At 37.6% G+C, this 18,040-nt stretch overlaps 1 protein-coding gene across 9 annotated transcripts in view; it reads right to left on the bottom strand.

Moving 5' to 3' along the window:
* HFM1 (helicase for meiosis 1) overlaps positions 1 to 18,040 on the bottom strand; it is a 137,510-nt gene that overhangs the window by 99,614 nt on the left and 19,856 nt on the right. For all 9 annotated transcript variants that reach the window (XM_051857507.2, XM_070078056.1, XM_070078054.1 and 6 more), the window contains 9 exons: positions 16,011 to 16,216; positions 15,653 to 15,700; positions 10,117 to 10,187; positions 9,199 to 9,331; positions 7,430 to 7,581; positions 6,813 to 6,890; positions 6,433 to 6,591; positions 3,843 to 4,043; positions 3,668 to 3,756 (listed from right to left, as the gene is read on the bottom strand). In XM_051857507.2, coding sequence (XP_051713467.2) covers positions 3,668 to 3,756; positions 3,843 to 4,043; positions 6,433 to 6,591; positions 6,813 to 6,890; positions 7,430 to 7,581; positions 9,199 to 9,331; positions 10,117 to 10,187; positions 15,653 to 15,700; positions 16,011 to 16,216 — 1,137 coding nt within the window. The remainder of the gene's footprint in view (positions 1 to 3,667; positions 3,757 to 3,842; positions 4,044 to 6,432; positions 6,592 to 6,812; positions 6,891 to 7,429; positions 7,582 to 9,198; positions 9,332 to 10,116; positions 10,188 to 15,652; positions 15,701 to 16,010; positions 16,217 to 18,040) is intronic.

The raw sequence follows: 18,040 nt of genomic DNA, 5'->3' as shown, positions 1-18,040 counted from the left end.
TCATGTTAGGTGGTTTAGAAACCTTAGTAACATTATCTAGGGTTTGACAGCCAAAAAGAAGTCTTGTGGGAGTGGATAAAGGGGAAGTATCATGAGTAACAGTCAGTCTCCCTTCCTAGTCTATACCCACCCAAAATGGCAAACCATTCCTTTTCACATATGCTTTTTCTTGGAATGAAACAAAAGCAGAACTTACAAGATAGATGAATGAGATTCCATTCAATTGGTAACTGTTCCTAATAAAAACCTTTGATCTGTGATCTTATGTGTATAAATTAATTGAAAATAGATCTTAGTAAAAAATAAGAATGGCAATAGGAGAGGGAGGAGGAAGAAAGGTGATGGTACAGGTGGGAGGGAGGGTAGGGTGGGAAGAATCACTGTGTTACTAAGTTTGTACATATGAAATGCACGAAGCTTGTATATCTTAAATAAAAGGTTCCTAGGTCAAAAAAAAATAACTAAATGCCAAAATTAAAAAGAAAGGAGGTTTATTTTGGTTCACAGTTCTGGAAGTCCAAAAACATGGTGCTAGCCACGGTTTACCTTCTGGTGATATGTACGATGGGAAAGTGGAAGGGAAGCAGTATATGTTTGTGTGAGGCAAGGAAGGCTGAACTACTTGAAACAACCTACTTTTGTAGTAACAAATCCAGTCCCACAAAACTTACTCCTGAGAGCTCTAATTCAGTCTCAAGGGAATAAATTCATTAGGGTGGTGTTCCTGTGACCAACTCACCTCCCACTAGACCCAGCCTTTTAAAGGTCCCAGCACTTCTCTGTAACAATACATTGCAGATCAAGCTTCCAGCACATGGACCTTTGGGGGAAAAACCATATCCAAAACAAACCAGGTAGGAAGAAAGAAACCTATGCTACTGTTACCGTGTTAGGATTATTTTCACTTTCTTCCTTTCTGTCTACCTCTCAGACCTCATCTACTTTTTGACTGTAAGATCTTTGTTGGTTTCTCTGACTCTTTCTCTTCTATATCTTATTCCTCAATCTTGCTTTGTTAATGTACATAATAAAAACATTACTCCATATGCTTCATATTCTAGAAGTTTTTTCATGTGGTAGTAACCAAGTGAATTGGGTTATAAAATTAAAATGGACATAGAAGTATGAAAATAGTATCTGGGGTATGGATCCTTTTTAGTGACAAGAAAGTATCAAAGAATTTCCAGAAAACTATAGTGGTATCTTCTAGGCTTGGTACATGCCTTTGGTTAACAACTGATCACAGGTGGTGGCAAAAGAACAGATTGGTAATTTTGAGACAAAATAGAAACAGATCTACAGAACTCACTAAATCAAGTTCTCCAATTTGATGTGTATCTACCTGCTGACCTAACTATGTATCCATTTCCAGCTCCATATCAATCAGAAGAAAAACATACCCATACCCTAACTGCAAAATATCCCCAGTCCCCTCCTGGTCCTGTTACACATGCTCAGAGTAGCCCAGCACAACTGATATATGATCTTGCCAGAGTGGTAGTAGTGAGCAACACCACCATTTTGAGTGTGTTGTATGCAATAAAAGCAACTGTGCCTATACAAAACAGCAAACTGAGGGAAAACTGAAATGCTGAGTGCCCAGGGAGACAAGTCAGAACTCTGAGCTGAATGTATATTGAACAGGTATGTGCTGAGAGAGAACTGCCACACCTCCCCACCAGTTCCCTCACTGAGCCTGTTGGCAGAATGTCTTCCCCCCATGTTGTTTCCCTTGTGCTCAGCATAAGCCTCCAATAAATCTTGTCCTGGTTGCACACTGGACCCTTATCAATTTCTATTACAAGGAAGTCAAAAAACCTCAAATCAGTGTCAATTTGAAGGATGCACTTAAGCAAAGTAGACAAAAGTGTATCCTCCCATATAAGATTAGTCAGAAAAATCAGTATCTACTCATCTTCACATGCTGTTAATCAAACGAAGTTTAATTTGAGATCTACCACTAAACATATTTACCAATTCCCCAAAGTTGTTATAAATAACAAGTTAATGTCCATTAAGTGGTAACCACAGCTAGCACTCTGTTGAGATTGCTAAGATTGAGCAGAAAATGAGATGAACATAAGTCTCCCTTTCCTCCAGAAGTCTGTAATCTAATGAATAGGATATTAAAATTGAATATTATTCAACTATAACACAGAATGAAATTCCATCATTTGCATCAAAATGGTTGGACCTGCAGGACATCACATTGAATGAAACAAGCCAGACACTGAAAGACAAGCACTGCATGTCCTCCTTTATAGATGGAAGGTAAAATTAGAAAACAAAAAAAAAAAAGAGAAATGCCTGAGTGTATCAGTTTTGCTGTAAATATGATGTTTTTTTAATCTCTGTCAAACAAATTTTTAAGAATTATATACTACTTCAGTTTTGATGATTTTTGTGATTATTTTAAAATCTACTTTTTTGAGTGAAGTTGAACATCTTTTCATTTTAAAAAATAACAAACAAAAGGATGTTTACTACAATTATAGTAAGTTCTATACCAGTAAATAAAGGGAAACTGAGAATCATGGGAAACTGATATTAAAAGTAAGACTTGAAAGATGAAAAGGAGTTAGGTGAAAATCATTCCAGGAAAAGGAAACATGATGTAGAACAACTATGAACAAGGTAGCAGTTCAGCACATTCACAGAACAGAGAGGCCAATATGGTTTGACAGTGGTGGGTAAAAGAGGAGCATGGTCAAGAATGGAAAATTAGCTGGGTAACACAGTACACTGGATATTGCAGGCCACACTAATGATTTAGGATGTTAGCCTAGTAACAGTAAATAAAGTTTTAAGCTAGGCAGGAAACTGACTTTTCAATTTGCAGTTTTAACCAACCATTTTGCTGTGTGGAAAACAAAGTGGGAATACCGTGTGTGTGTGGTCAACAGGTAAAAGGATATGACACAGGCAAGAGATTAATAGTGACTTGAATTAGGGATGTAGGAGTGCTGATGGAGACAAAATGACATATTTGAGATAAATTAGAAGTAAAAATAAACAGAACTTGGCAATCAATTACCTACCTACAGGAAGGAAGATGAGGGAAGATATCAAAGATGGGTTTCTACCATGAACAAACAGGGAGATGATGTATAGGTAAGATGTGGAACAATGGAAGAAGAGGCAGTTTGAGATAATATGTCTATTTTGGACATAATGAGCTTGAGACACTTGTAAGATAAGCAACTGGATGTCAGTTAGACAGATGGACTATAAGCCTACAGCTCAGAAGGGAAGTCTGAGCTGGAGGTATAAAGGTAGAAATTCATAGCGTTGAATAAAAAAATGAAAGGAAGATTGAGAATGAATCATCTGCAAAGTTGGAGGAAAACTGTTAGAAGATAATGGAAGCATAAGATAAATTTTAGTGAAAGATTACAACAGATGCTACATTGAAAGTTGGTAAAAAAAAATGAAGATAGCATTATGGATAATCTTTAGCTTTCATTAAATCTGATTATGAAATAAAGATCACAGCTGCACCAAGACTCAATATTTCATTTAATTACTATTACCCTTATTTTACAGATGAGAAAACTAAGGCTTGGAGATATCAAATAGTTTGCTTAAAGTTAAGGAACAAACCTAGTATTCTTATCTCAGATGATCTCTGAAAATCTTTCTATTTCTAAGAAAAAAGGAAATAATATACCTCTGTTTCTGTTCCATAGTCAAAACAAATTTGGCATCTTTCACAAAAACAGAAGCAGCCTGTTGCACACCTTTCCTTGTTGCACAAAACTGAAAATGAATTAGCAATTTCTGTATTAATCATACTAAAAACATAATGAACATTACATTTAAAAATAAGAAACCATAATTCATACCACAAGTGAGGGTTTCTGATCAGAATATGTTTGTATAACACTGGCAATTTTGTAGTTGAGGGATAAGTCAAACTTAAATTCAGTTTGGTTACTAGTGCAAGGAAATCCAAGGACCACTTTCTTAAGTTTCACAGGTCTATGGCTCTCATCCATTTTCAGACATACAGCAGGTCTTTCATCATTCGAAAGCCATTCTGCAATCTTTAAAAAAAAAAAAAAGAATCAAATCATCAATTTTTTTCTAGTAAGGTTCTATGGCTGAAAATAATACAACTATAGAGCACTTTGAAATCAAGGAATAAAAGTACTTAAATAGTCTTTGTCAACATTATATATTCCATTGATACTCCTCTACTGATACATTATTAATATTACTGATAGCAGATTTCAAAAATTCTATCTACTTTTCACCATGGTAAACTTCTAATTAACTAGTATTATTTTGTCTTAGTTCCTTTCATAAAAATCCAAAGTAAAATTAAAATTGAGGGCTGGCGCTGTGGTGTAGCGGGTAAAGCCGCCGCCTCCATTGCCAGCATCCCATGTGGGCACCAGCTCGAGTCCCAGCTGCTCCACTTCCAGTCCAGCTCTCTGCTATGGCCTGGGAAAGCAGTAGAAAATGTCCCAATTGCTTAGCTCCCTGTACCCACGTGGGAGACTCAGAAAAAGCTCTGGCTCCTGGCTTCAGATTGGCATAGCTCTGGCCATTGTGGCCAATTGGGGAGTGAACCAGAGGATGGAAGACCTCTCTCTCTCTGCCTCTTCTCTCTCTGTGTAACTCTGACTTTAAATACAGAAATAAACCTTTTAAAAAATTAAAATTGATTTTGTCACAGAAATGTAATTTCTCACTAGCACTATTTAGCTTCTTTGCTACTTTTCAGTATTATACCTATAAATGACTACACTTGTGTGTTGTCTTAAGTACTAGATTAATAAGTAGCAAAAGAAATAGATACCTTAGTTTGACAAAAGTTGACTATTTTTAACAGAAGAGCAAATAAAACCTAAGAGATGACAGTGTCAAAAGCACATTCCAGACTCAGTGTTAAGAATCACTAGCTAGCTTCTTAAGCTGTGGTAAGCAATCCTTATCTTCAACAAGTCTGGTTAGTAATCAGGCTTGATGCCCTGTTATGAAATTGACCACTGATTTACAGGAAGAAGACAGATTAATGAGTTTTTGTTGCCCTGGAAGGAAATACTAAGATATTCTCTAGATTATCATCGTTAAGGATAAGATCACACAAGAAATTACAGTTCAAGGAGCTGGTGTTGTGGTGCAGTAGATTAAGCCAATGCTTGCAATGACAGCATCCCATAATGCCAGAAGTCCCAGCTGCTCCACTTCCAATCCACCTCCATGCTTATGCATCTGGGAAAGCAGCAGAAAATGGTTCAAATGCTTGGGTCCCTGCCACCCATATGGGAGGCCAAAAGGGAGTTCTAGCCCCTTGGCTCTGACTTGGTACAGCCCTGGCTATTATAGTCATCACCAGCAGATGGAAAATCTCTCTCTCCTTTCTCTCTCTGTAACTTGGTCTTTCAAATAAATAAATAAATCTTTTAAAAAAATAGAAGTAGCTGGGGGAAAAGCCACATTACAGTGGGCTGAGACATAAACAGGAGAGAGAAAGTAGAGTAAGACTGTACTATTTTTCAAGAAATTTGCCTAAAAGCTGAAGAAAAACTAACATATATTAATTATGGAAAGTGTAAAAATGTATACAATTATTTCTTTACATGTTCATGCACCCATTAATCATATCCTCCTCGAAGACAAGGTTCATAATTTTAATTTTTTAAAAAATTTATTTATTTATTTGAAAGGCAGAGTTACAGACAGGCAGAGGCAGAGGCAGACAGAGAGAGAGGTCTTCCATCCACTGGTTCACTCCCCAGATGGCCGCAATAGCCAGAGTTGCACCGATCAGGACCAGGAGCCAGGAGTTTCTTCTGGGTCTCCCATATGGGTGCAGGGGCCCAAGGACTTGGACCATCTTCCACTACTTTCCCAGGCCATAGCAGAGAGCCAATATGAAGCAGAGCAGCTGAGACTCAAACCAGTGCCCATATGAGATGCCGGCGCTGTAGGCAGCAACTTTACCCGCTATGCCACAGCACCAGCCCCCATACTTTTAATTTTTCCATCAACCATTAGTGCTTATTAACAATGCCAGGCACATAGAATTGGCAATTATCTCAGCAATTACTTTCATTCTCCACCATACTTTGCTATATAACTAGAGGCATATAGTTACAACTACCATAACATACTATTAGACAAGTTATTATGAAGCATACGAAATCCATGGAACAAAAACTTTTAGATAGTAGCAAAAAACAAAATTCTAGCAAAAATGTTTTATTAAACCTTTGATCAACCAAATTTTATCATCTCAAAAACTGTCATACTGATGAGACCTTACTAAACTTTCCACAACTTTCTTTCCTATTTACTAGGTGATTGACAAAAAACAAACAAACAAACAAACAAACAAAAAAAAACACTTTATTTTTCTCTAAGATCAAAATGATTAATCATTTCATAAATCATAAAAAAATCTGACAGACTAAAATTTTAACTTACATCCTCGGCATTTGGAATTGTTGCAGATACAGCTACAAATCTCATTGGAATAATAGCGCTGGTATTTTCTGAAATCTGGGATGAAGACTGAACAGTTTTCATTCTACTGACTACAACTTCAAGAGTTGGACCACGATTTTCATCTTTTATAATATGTACCTAAGCAAACAATCATGAAAGAATCATTACCTACAAAATAAAAATCTATTTAATCAACTAAATTGTACAATAATATTAACATTCTTCCTTAAGAAAATGAACATTTTCCATTTGAAGAGATAAAACAAACATATATCTTGGTTGAAACTGTCTTACTTTTTTCCACCCATACTACTCATCTTTTTATGCTTATCTCTGAAACTGAATTATGTGTTCTCTACCTCATCAATGAGAAACAGTCGAACCAACTGGACCAAAGAGCTGTCTCTCCATTTTCTAGTCATGCTATCCCATTTTTCCTAGAAAAAAAAATAGTTTAATGTTGTAAGAAATTGTAGCAAATATTTAAGACATAAGTAAAAATTTTCATAACATATTACAAATGGAGGCAATGTTTTGGTTGATGCCTTTAAAGTATCCTGAAAAATATTTAAAGATTGAAAATTATTTAAAGGGTTTAAAGTTTTACAGGTGTTTAAAAAACTGGGCTCTCAACTGTTTTTTAGTTAACAGCCAAATATCTAAAGTCACAGTTTGATTAATATTTTTAAGCCAGTCTTTCCTCTATAATACATAATAATTGAGTTAAGGAATATAAACAAATATAATTAGAAATTATCCACAATAACAAATTGCCTATTCTTTGTCTATCCTATTTAGTCATTTATCTTTTACTTATTGATTTGTAACTATTCTTTTTGTATTCTGAATACAAGTATATTTTACGTTGTTTACATTGCAAACATATGCTGCTTCTAATTTGTGTTTCATTTTAACTTCTTTTCTTGATAGAGAGAACTATAAACCAAGGAAATAATGAAGTATAAATAACACCTACTGGAGTTGTCATAATAATATGGGCATGCTGAATCTCAAATAGGTCATCCATTGCTGTATCTCCAGTGAGTTCTTTACAATTCAAACCTAATGGTCCGAATTTTTCCTTCCAATCATCAAAACGCTGACTACACAGGGCTTTTATTGGTGCCACTAAAACAACATATTATTTTGAATGTTAGTGCAATTTTAAAATGATTTTTACAAATTTTGGTTGGTAAGGTTAGCCTTAAAAATACATATTTATATACTGTCTAATACTGATAATTTAAAAGTTAGCAAAATAAGCATATTATTTACAATTATAAAGTTTATCACCAAAAACAGCCAGAAAAAAAAAGGGCTACTCAGGGAAGTATAACTAAGGGTGGACAGAGGTAGGGCAAGAGATCACTGCTTTTTCATTATAAGCACTTCTTTTATATATTTTAACTATGTGTATATTCTTGGATGGAAATTTTAAAGAAAAAATACACATCTAAGAAAGGAGAGAAATTCTTATGCAAATTTCTGTAATTACAAAATACTTAATTTGTTCATATTGCCTTTTCAAAAACAAGCACAAAATTTCAATTGTTTTAATTTATATATTACTTTTTTTTTTTTTTTACAGTCAGAGTGGACAGTGAGAGAGAGACAGAGACAGAGAGAAAGGTCTTCCTTTACCGTTGGTTCACCCTCCAATGGCTGCTGCGGCCGGCGCGCTGCACTTATCCGAAGCCAGGAGCCAGGTGCTTCTCCTGATCTCCCATGCGGGTGCAGGGCCCAAGCACTTGGGCCATCCTCCACTGCACTCCCTGGCCACAGCAGAGAGCTAGACTGGAAGAGGAGCAACAGGGACAGAATCCGGCACCCTGACCGGGACTAGAACCCAGTGTGCCGGCGCTGCAGGCGGAGGATTAGGCTATTGAGCCCGATGCTGGCCTGTTTTAATTTATATATTACTTTTTATTTATAACTCTGGGAAAATGTCTGTGATTTGTCTTCATTAAAAACATATGCGATGGGGCTGGCACTGTGGCGCAGTGGGTTAATGCCCTGGAATGAAGCGCCGGCATCCCATATGGGCACAGGTTCGAGACCCGGCTGCTCCTCTTCCAATCCAGCTCTCTGCTATGGTCTGGGAAAGTAGTGTAAGATGGCCCAGGTCCTTGGGCCCCTGCACCCGCATGGGAGACCCAGAGGAGGCTCCTGGCTCCTGGCTTCAGATCAGCGTAGCTCCAGTCATTGTGGTCAATTGGGAAGTGAACCAGCAGATGGAAAACCTACTCTCTCTCTCTCTCTCTCTGCCTTTCAAATAAAATAAATAAATCTTAAAAAACAGGGGCCACTGCTGTGGCACAGCGGGTTAAAGCCCTGGCCTGCAGTGCTGGCATCCCATATGGGCGCTGGTTCTAGTCCCAGCTGCTCCACTTTCGATCCAGCTCTCTGCTATGGTCTGGGAAAGCAGTAGAAGATGGCCCCTGCACACATGTGGAAGACCCGGAAGAAGCTCCTAGCTCCTGGCTTTGGATCTGCGCAGTTCCAGTCATTGCAGTCAGCTGGGGAGTGAACCAGCAGATGGAACACCTTTCTCTCTCTCTGTCTCTACCTCTCTCTGTAACTCTTTCAAATAAATAAAATAAATCTTAAAAAAATAAAAATAATAAATCTTAAAAAAATGGGAATCCAAATAATAGTTTCTAGGTCTGACCAAGTTTACACTTTCATTTTTGTTTCAAAGGTTTTTCATTATCTTAATTAATCATTACTCTTACAACATATACTTACTGTAAACAATTTTAATGTTCAACCATGGTAATGGTACTTCCATTAACAATCTTGTGATAGCTAGTTCAAATATTACCGTTTTCCCAGAACCAGTTGGAGCACAAATCACAAAGTTCCTATCTGTATAAAGAAGCTAAAAGAACAATTTAATCAATCATATAATTTACAGAATTTTTGACACACATTCTTCTTAAATTTGCTAGAAAATATGTCTTAGGAAGACTCTCAAAGAATAATAGTTTAAGCTTTTTTACCTATAAATAATTCAAATTCTAACCTTCTTCCAGACCCTCTATTAATAACTATTAATATTTTATCATGCTGTTTTATTTGTTAAGGTAGTACACAAGATTTAGAAGAAAATAATTCCTTTAGCTTCCAAATTCTTATGAATCCATTAAATACAACCCAGTCCACCTATGAAAACCATACATATTCATTTAACATTTTTCTGAGTTTCTATAATGTCTAGTCACTGAGTATAGCACTGGTAATATAAAGATGTGATCTAGGGCCGGCGCCGATGCTCAATAGGCTAATCCTCCGCCTGCAGCGCCGGCACACCGGGTTCTAGTACCGGTCGAGGCGCCAGATTCTGTCCCGGTTGCTCCTCTTCCAGTCTAGCTCTCTGCTGTGGCCCGGGAAGGCAGTGGAGGATGGCCCAAGTGCTTGGGCCCTGCATGGGAGACCAGGAGAAACACCTGGCTCCTGGCTTTGGATCAGCGCAATGCGCCAGCCGCAGCGGCCATTGGGGGTGAACCAACAGAAAAGGAAGACGTTTCTGTCTCTCTCTCTCTCACTGTCTAACTCTGCCTGTCAAAAAAAGAAAAAAAAAAAAAGATATGATCTAGTCCCTCAGAGAGCACACAATCTAGTAAGAAGAGAATACTAAAAAAATAATTTTGATAAAATACTTACATCATCAAAGGCTTTTGACTGTATATAGTTAAAATATGGAAATTCCTTAAAAATACTTCTATATTTTGTCGCTTAAGATAATATTAAGGAATAAAATAAATGAAAAGTTTATAAATTTGTTACTTTTAAAATTCAGTTAAATTAACATTGAATCTGCTAACATTAATGATGAAGCTTTAACATTTCCTATTTTGGCATCTTAGAAAGGAATTAATAGAAATTATTCCAGTCTAGTCACATTTCATATACTGAAATAATTTGTAAAATTTCTATGGCTATGCAAGTGTTATTACTTGAGTGTTAAATATGATGGGAGAAGGGAGGGGATAGTAGTGGCATAGAAAGTTGATCTATCACTCAGGATACCTACATCCTATATCAGAGTACCTTGGGTTGAGTCTTACCCCCACCTATGCTTTCCAATCCAGCTTACTGCTAATGTGCCTCAGAGGTAGCAATGATGCCTCAAGTACTGACCCCTTGGTTGAGTCCAGGTGTTGCAGGCATTGGGTGGAACAAAACACAGGATGACAGGTGTCTCTTCCTCCCTCTCTGTGCTTTTCAAATAAATTTTAAAAATACAGCGGAACAGATGCAAGTATGTATAGATAAGCATATCATAACTAGCTTCTAGTTTATATTCCAGACAAATGCTTTTTATGTTATTCACCTTGACTAGGCTTTCATCTCTTCTTCAATCTTTCAGATTTTATTTATGTACTGTTGATTAGTGACTGTGCTTCAGTAGTTGATGTGCGTTTCTGGTCACCAAACCCTGAATTCCTTTGTTTTTTGATAATTTAGCTGTGTTAAGTAGTAGGCTTAATTGTAATTATGAGCATACTGTTTCAACAGAAAGAACTTAAATCACCTTTCCCCTGTAAGAAAGTCCAAAAATGCTAATAGATAGGAGAATAAACTGCACCCTTCCTAAGGTGAGGGTCTATTGCCAGCCCGGGAAAATTTTTACTTACACAGTATTCTTACTCTGAGTCACAATCTGTAAACTACATATGTTAAACCCTATATTCAGAATACATTACCAGATTTAGAAAACTACAGAAAGCTGAAAATAAGAAAATGAATTCCTACAATTGAGGCTTTTTTAATCTAGAAGAAGATATGGCACATAATTTATATATCTGAAAATCAAAGACAATTATTTAAGAAATTGTGGGGTTTTTTTTATATTTTATTTATTTATTTGAGAAGTAGAGTTACAGAGAGAGGGAGAGACAGAGAGAAAGGCCTTCTATTAGCTGATTCACTCCCCAAGTGGCCACACGGCTGAAGCTGAGCTGATCCGAAGTCAGGAGTCAGGAGCTTCTTCCAGGTCTCCCATGTAGGTGCAGGGGCCCAAACACTTGGGCCATCTTCCACTGCTTTCCCAGGTCATTGAAGGATTGGAAAAGGAGCAGCTGGGACATGAACTGGCATCCATATGGGATGTTGACGCCACAGATGTAACCTTAGCCTACTACGTGAGAGCACCAGCCCAGAAATTGTATTTTTATTAAGACATTTATGGAGCCAGCACTGTGGTATAGCTGGTAAAGCTGCTGCCTGCAATGCCAGCATCCCAAGTGGGCCTGGTTTGTCTCCCAACTGCTCCACTTATGATCCAGCTCCCTGCTGATGCACCTGGGAAGGAAAGCAGAGTGTGACCCAAAGGTTTGGGCCCCTGCTACCCACATGGGAGACCAGGAGAGGCTCCTGGCTCCTGGCTTTCTTGTGGCTCAGCCCTGGCCGTCTGGGGAGTGAACCAGCAGATGGAAGATCTCCCTCCCTTGCTCCCTCCCTCCCTCCCTCCCTCCATATCTCTCTCTCTCTCTCTCTCCTTCTCTCTCTGCAGCTTTCAAATAAATGAATATTAAAAAGGCATACAACTATTGATGAACTGCCATTCTCAGCTCAAACTCTATTTTTCTCGAAGTATACAGTTACAAGGACCTACATGATCTTATCTCCACACAACTACTATCCATTCACCCACTGCAACCCCGGCATTTATCTTACTGACCTCAAGAACTAGTACTCTTCCTCCTGACTCATTTCCTCTAATTATACTGGACTCTGCTATTCTTCAAAAACATCAGCTATGTTTCTGCTGTGAAGCCTTCTCACTGCCTAGGTTGTTCTTCCCTCCATGTTTCCTTGGCTCTTTCGCCTCCTTTAATGATTTCAATCTCACTATCTCCAGAAGGCCTATCCTAACTATTCTATTTAATTCCATATCCTGGTCCCTCAATCCCAGCAGCCCCAATTTAATTTTGTTTTACCCTGCTCTACATTTTTTTCCCATAGTACTCATCACCTTCTAAAATACTGACTTATTTATAAACTGTTAACAATTGTTCAGATGTATCGTCTTCCCCACTCTCATCACAAGAATATTAACTCTAAGGGCAAAGATTCACTATTTCTTAGCTGACATATTACAAACATTTAGTACAGTTCCTGATACATAGTAAACACCCAGTTAATATGTTTGTATTTATTAAATCAACAGTTGATTTATAAATCATTTTATTTTGTGCAGTTTGTCAGAATATTTGTGCCAAAACAAAAATGTAATTTTGAGTTTGTCATTCCATCAGCTTTTGAAGGAATCTCATTTTTCCTTCAAGATATGTCTCTTCTTATAAAATATTTATTTGTAACAAGCCCACAAGTGGGTTATCATGCTGGTTTTTCTCTCATTAGATAGTTCTATATCAATTTATATTCACAAAGATGAATCTTTGATTCAGAGTAGATGTAGAATCAGTTTCCAGCACCTGAGAAAACTCAACTACCAATATCATTTATCATCACCATCAACACTTGAAATAGAAATTTTCCTTTTGTTCAAAAAATTCTCAGCAGTGTCACAGCAAATTATTTTTTATAATGGGGAAAAATGACTGCAGAACTGAAAATGACAAGAGTTCTGTGGCAAAATCTACCTGACAAAACTTCTATTGTCCTGAGGATTCAAATACACTAAAATATTGGAAAAGAATCTGAAAATAAATTGTGCCCAAGTAATCCACAAACTCTCAAGTAGCATAACTAACATGCAGTATTGCACTTTAAATACACACTTAGAAGCAAAGTATTCAAGCTCAAGTGAGTTTGACAGAAAATTAAATTTTTGACAATAATTCAATATACAGTACAGGCTATAATAATCTTAACTTACAGAGACACTTAAACAACAGAACCACTTCAATTGTGTTAATATGACAGGAAAAATCTTTAAGTCTCTTCAAAAGGTAGTGTCATATGGAAAAGCTTTCAGCAAAGGAAAAGAACATCCTGTCATACAGATAATTAAACAATCTGCTTAAACTGTTTGCTGCTGATCTATTTCTTACATTTCACACTACTTAAGAAGGGAGTATAGTAGAATTAAGACACCATGCTAAACAAAAATGTGAAAGACTGGCAATGTCTAAAGGTAATACATCAACATGTTTTAACTCAATTCAGTTACCTGCACTGGAGACAAGTTTTCCTACACTGTCAAGCAAATATTTTATAACCATACTTAGGAATTATCTCAAATAATTCCCAGAGTACCCAGAATTAGAGCCACTGTTACTTAGGTCTCTCTAGTTTTCCTGCTCAATATTTAGAAATCACTTTCTGCTTTGCTAAGTACACCATAGTTTTGTGGATTCTAGAGCATTCTCTGGCTTTGACTTACTAATTCCATATTCATAAAGCAAAGTTTTGACAAGGTGACTTGCTCAAAAACTTACATGGTTTTTCCTTGTTGCTTAATAAATACATTAAAAATAAAAACAAGACACTGAGAGATCTTAAGTAGTGTCTTATGATAAAAAAGGTAACTACGTAAGGTGACGGATATTTAAGTTGATTGCAGTAATTTTACACTGAATACAAATAAAATATTACATCATGTACTTTGAATATACACAATTTTTACCTGTCCATTATACCTCATTAAAGTTGAGGTATAAATGAAATAAAAATAAAATCCTTTGACCTTGTTATTCACGGCATTAAATTATGTGATCCTTAAAATATTTATCCTATCATTTCCTATTATTCATTTAACCATATCCTTCATTTTAGTCAACTTGGAATGTTTGTTCTTTCCAAATATACATCACACTTTCTAAAACAGATTTGAAAATCAGAGTTACAAGAGAGAGGGAGAGACAGAGAGAGAGAGAGATCTTCCATCTGTTGGTTTACTCCCCCAGATGGCTGCAACAGCTGGGGCTGGGCTGAGCCAGGCAGAAGCCAGAAGCCAGGAGCTTCATCTGGGTCTCCCACATGGGTAGCAGGTCCCAAGCATTTGGCTATCCTCCACTGCTTTCCCAGGCCATTAGCAGGAAGCTAGATCAGAATTGGAGCAGCTGGGACTCGTACTGGTCCCTGTATGGAATGCCAGGGTTGCAGGAGGCGGGTTTACCTGCTACACCACAATGCTGGCCCCATCACACTTTTTTACCCTCACCCTTGATCATGGCTATTTTTCTGCTAGAACAACCTCCTTACTTTACGTACCTTACTTCATCTGCCTTTCAATGTATTTGCAGGCAGAAAGTCAAATAAGGCATAGTCTTTACTTTCAAAAAGTTCTGAGGTTATGGGAAAATAGTCACGAAAATAGCTGATGATCATAGTAAGTCTAGGCTTGCATAGAGTTTTTAAAGAAGCAGAAAGGAGGGATCAGCACTGTGGCGTAGCGGGTAAAGCCACTGCCTGCAGTGCCAGTATCCTATATGGGTGCCGGATCATGTCCCAACTGCTCCACTTCCAATCCAGCTCTCTGTTATAGCCTGGGAAAGCAGTGGAGGATGGCCCAAGTCCTTGGGCCGTGCACTTGCATGGGAAGACCCGGAAGACGCTCCTGGTTCCTGGCTTCAGACTGGCATAGCTCCGGCCATTGTGGCTAATTGGAGAGTGAGCCAGTGCATGGAGGACCTCTCTCTCTCTCTCTCTCTCTCTCTGCCTCTCCTTCTCTCTCTGTGTGTAACTCTTTCAAATAAATAAATAAATCTTTGTTTTTAAAAAGGCAGAAAGGAGGTTACTTCCAGAATACATATATATACTCAAAATATTTATAATACAAATGCCCAAATAAGTTGAATTATATGTACAAACTCTAAATTAGGTTCTTTTAAAATATTAATTTGTTAAAATGTCCCCAATCCATAAAATGACTCATTCTCATCCATTTCCTCTACCTAATTTATTGCTGTCCTTACTCAAAATAGAAGAAATTACTATGTAAGTGATTTGTAAGTAAACATGCTCAGGGTTCTGCCAATAATACAAATCTGATTTCTGCTTTTATTTTGTTATATATTGGTAACAACAAAGAGTTCACCTATTGGCACCAGTTTACAGACCACACTTGGAGTAGCACTTATTATCATACACATGTGTCTCTTCTATGACTCAAAGATTCACTTACCACTTGTTTTCTTTGTCAACTAAATAAACAGGAACAAACTGAAACAAAATGTTTAAAAATTATGATTTCTCAAACATAAAGCAGCTGTTATAATTTAAAGGATACGGATTTCTGTGACAGCCTTCAAGGAACCTAAACCATCTTCTGTTCCCCCTTTAAAAAAAAAACTAAATAATCATATAGATATTTTTTAAGCTTTTCATAAAAACCGCTCCAATAAAACATAACTTTTTGAAAGCACAATTAAAAAATATTAGAGTACAGCTTAACAAATAACATAAAGAAATGCAGAAATCATAGAGAGAGCTAAAACATTCAAATTTACCTCATTGCTGTATCCTTCCCTGTTCTAAGAAATGCAAATTAGTTTGTGCTTTCATAAAACCAACTAAAAAAAGCAAAGAATTACTTTGAATGTCATGAGGCTGGGATGAAAGTGAAAGAGTTGATACTTTGAACATACCTTTTCCAATTTCAGAAGCCAAAAAAGCATTATTTGCAATGAACATATCTGCAGAATATTGAAGTTTTTGATTACTATTGCTTGACCATGACTTTCCTTTGTTCATATCTGTTTGGACAAGTTTCACTGAGGTAACGTGAGAGTTCAAGCTTGCATTGTCATTACAATAAACACTCCCTTGCACACTGTCAGATAATTTAAATAATCTGGAGGGGGAAAAAACATGTTTTTAACTTGTAATAGTTGCTTAGAATGTGAAAAATTAGCAGACTTGTTCCTTTTAAAAATGTCCATACTTTATGGTTTATTCAAAGAGAAAATATAGTCATTCTTATAAATATGACTACCTAAGTTTACTATTGAATTAGGTCTTTTCACTTTCCTAAAACTCTGATCAATCCATTTGTGGTAATTGCTAGGTTTAAAAAACTCGTAGTTCTTGCCTTCATAGCCCCTGGAAGAAGGAGATGGAGACTGACCTCAACAGAGACAGGTTGCCTTGTTGAAGCAAACAGGTGGTAACAGTCTTCAAAGAGACTGTACAGGACACGAGTGGGATTGGGCTTCTAACTGGTTGCTGAGGGAACTTGCCTTGGCAGGGGAAGGGAACTTGGTGCCAAGGGCTCTCCAAAAGCCTTGGAGGCCTTTTGCTTATCTTGTTTCACACTGCATAAGTACAAACATGTGACTTCCAAAGTAGAGATATTGTCCTTTCTACATGGTCTGTCAAAATCACAGAAACTCTTACACAATGCTCCAGAGAGGCTCAAGAGAACAGTTACTGAAGCCTCTTATATGATGAAGATGCTCAAGTAATCCTTTGGAGAGGTAGTGAGACCACTTGTCAACAACCAGCACCAACGTGTAAGCCAAGGTGAGTGAGCCACCTTGAAAACAGATCCTTAGCCACTGTCAAGCTTTCAGATGATGTAAGCCTGTCTAATATTTTTATTGTAGCCCTGTTACAGCCCCCAAGCATCTTTACCCACTCTTAAGAGAGACCTTCAGATAAAACTACCAATTAAGTTACTAAATTCCTTTCTCACAGAAACTGTGAGAGATAAAAATGTTTATTGTTTTTTTTAAAAGATTTATTTATTTTATTTGAAAGTAAGAGTTACACAGAGAGAGAATGAGAGGCAGAGAGAGAGAGAGAGGTCTTCCATCCACTAGTTCACTCCCCAATGTGCTGCAACAGTCAGAGCTGCACCAATCTGAAGCCAGGAGCCTGGAGCTTCTTCCCAGTCTCCCACGTGGGCCATCTTCTACTGCTTTCCCAGGCTAGAGCAGAGAGCTGGATCGGAAATGGAGCAGCGGCGTCTCAAACTGGTGTCTCAAACCAGTGCCCATATGGGTTGCTGGCACTGCAGCCAGTGGCTTTACCCACAACGCCACAGCGCCGGCCGCTACTGTTCTTTTAAACCATCAAGTTTTGGGGTAATTTGTTACACAACAGTACATAACTAATGTGCATTTTAAAGTCAGTAAAATGCTAAGGAGAAAAAACAAAAAGCCACTAAATACAGTCATCTAACAGTAAAGTGAATGGAAATGATTCAAGTTTTAGAAATACATTAAAATGCTTATATTAAATTTATAGGTATGAGGGCCCGGCGCTGTGGCACAGTGGGTTAACGCCCTGGCCTGAAGCTCCGGCATCCCATGTGGGCACCGGCTGCTCCACTTCCTGTCCAGCTCTCTGCTATGGCCCGGGAAAGCACCAGAAGATGGCCCAAGTCCTTGGGCCCCTGCACCCACGTGGGAGACCAGGAAGAAACTCCGGACTCCTGGCTTTGGATTGGCGCAGCTCCAGCCATTGCGGCCAATTGGGAGTGAACCATCGGATGGAAGACCTCTCTCTCTCTCTCTCTCTCTCTCTCTGCCTCTCCTCTCTCTGTGTTACTCTGACTTTCAAATAAATAAATAAATCTTTTAAAAAATTTATAGGAATGAATCAGCACACTTGTTACAAATTAAAAGTTGTCAGCAATTCTATTTGGCTCTACAGAAGCTACTAGATAATACAACAG

The sequence above is a fragment of the Oryctolagus cuniculus genome, chromosome 7, assembly GCF_964237555.1.
Source record: "Oryctolagus cuniculus chromosome 7, mOryCun1.1, whole genome shotgun sequence".
Lineage (NCBI taxonomy): Eukaryota > Metazoa > Chordata > Mammalia > Lagomorpha > Leporidae > Oryctolagus > Oryctolagus cuniculus.
The sequence above is the reverse complement of the archived record's forward strand: the minus strand, read 5'-3'. Positions and strand labels throughout refer to the sequence as shown.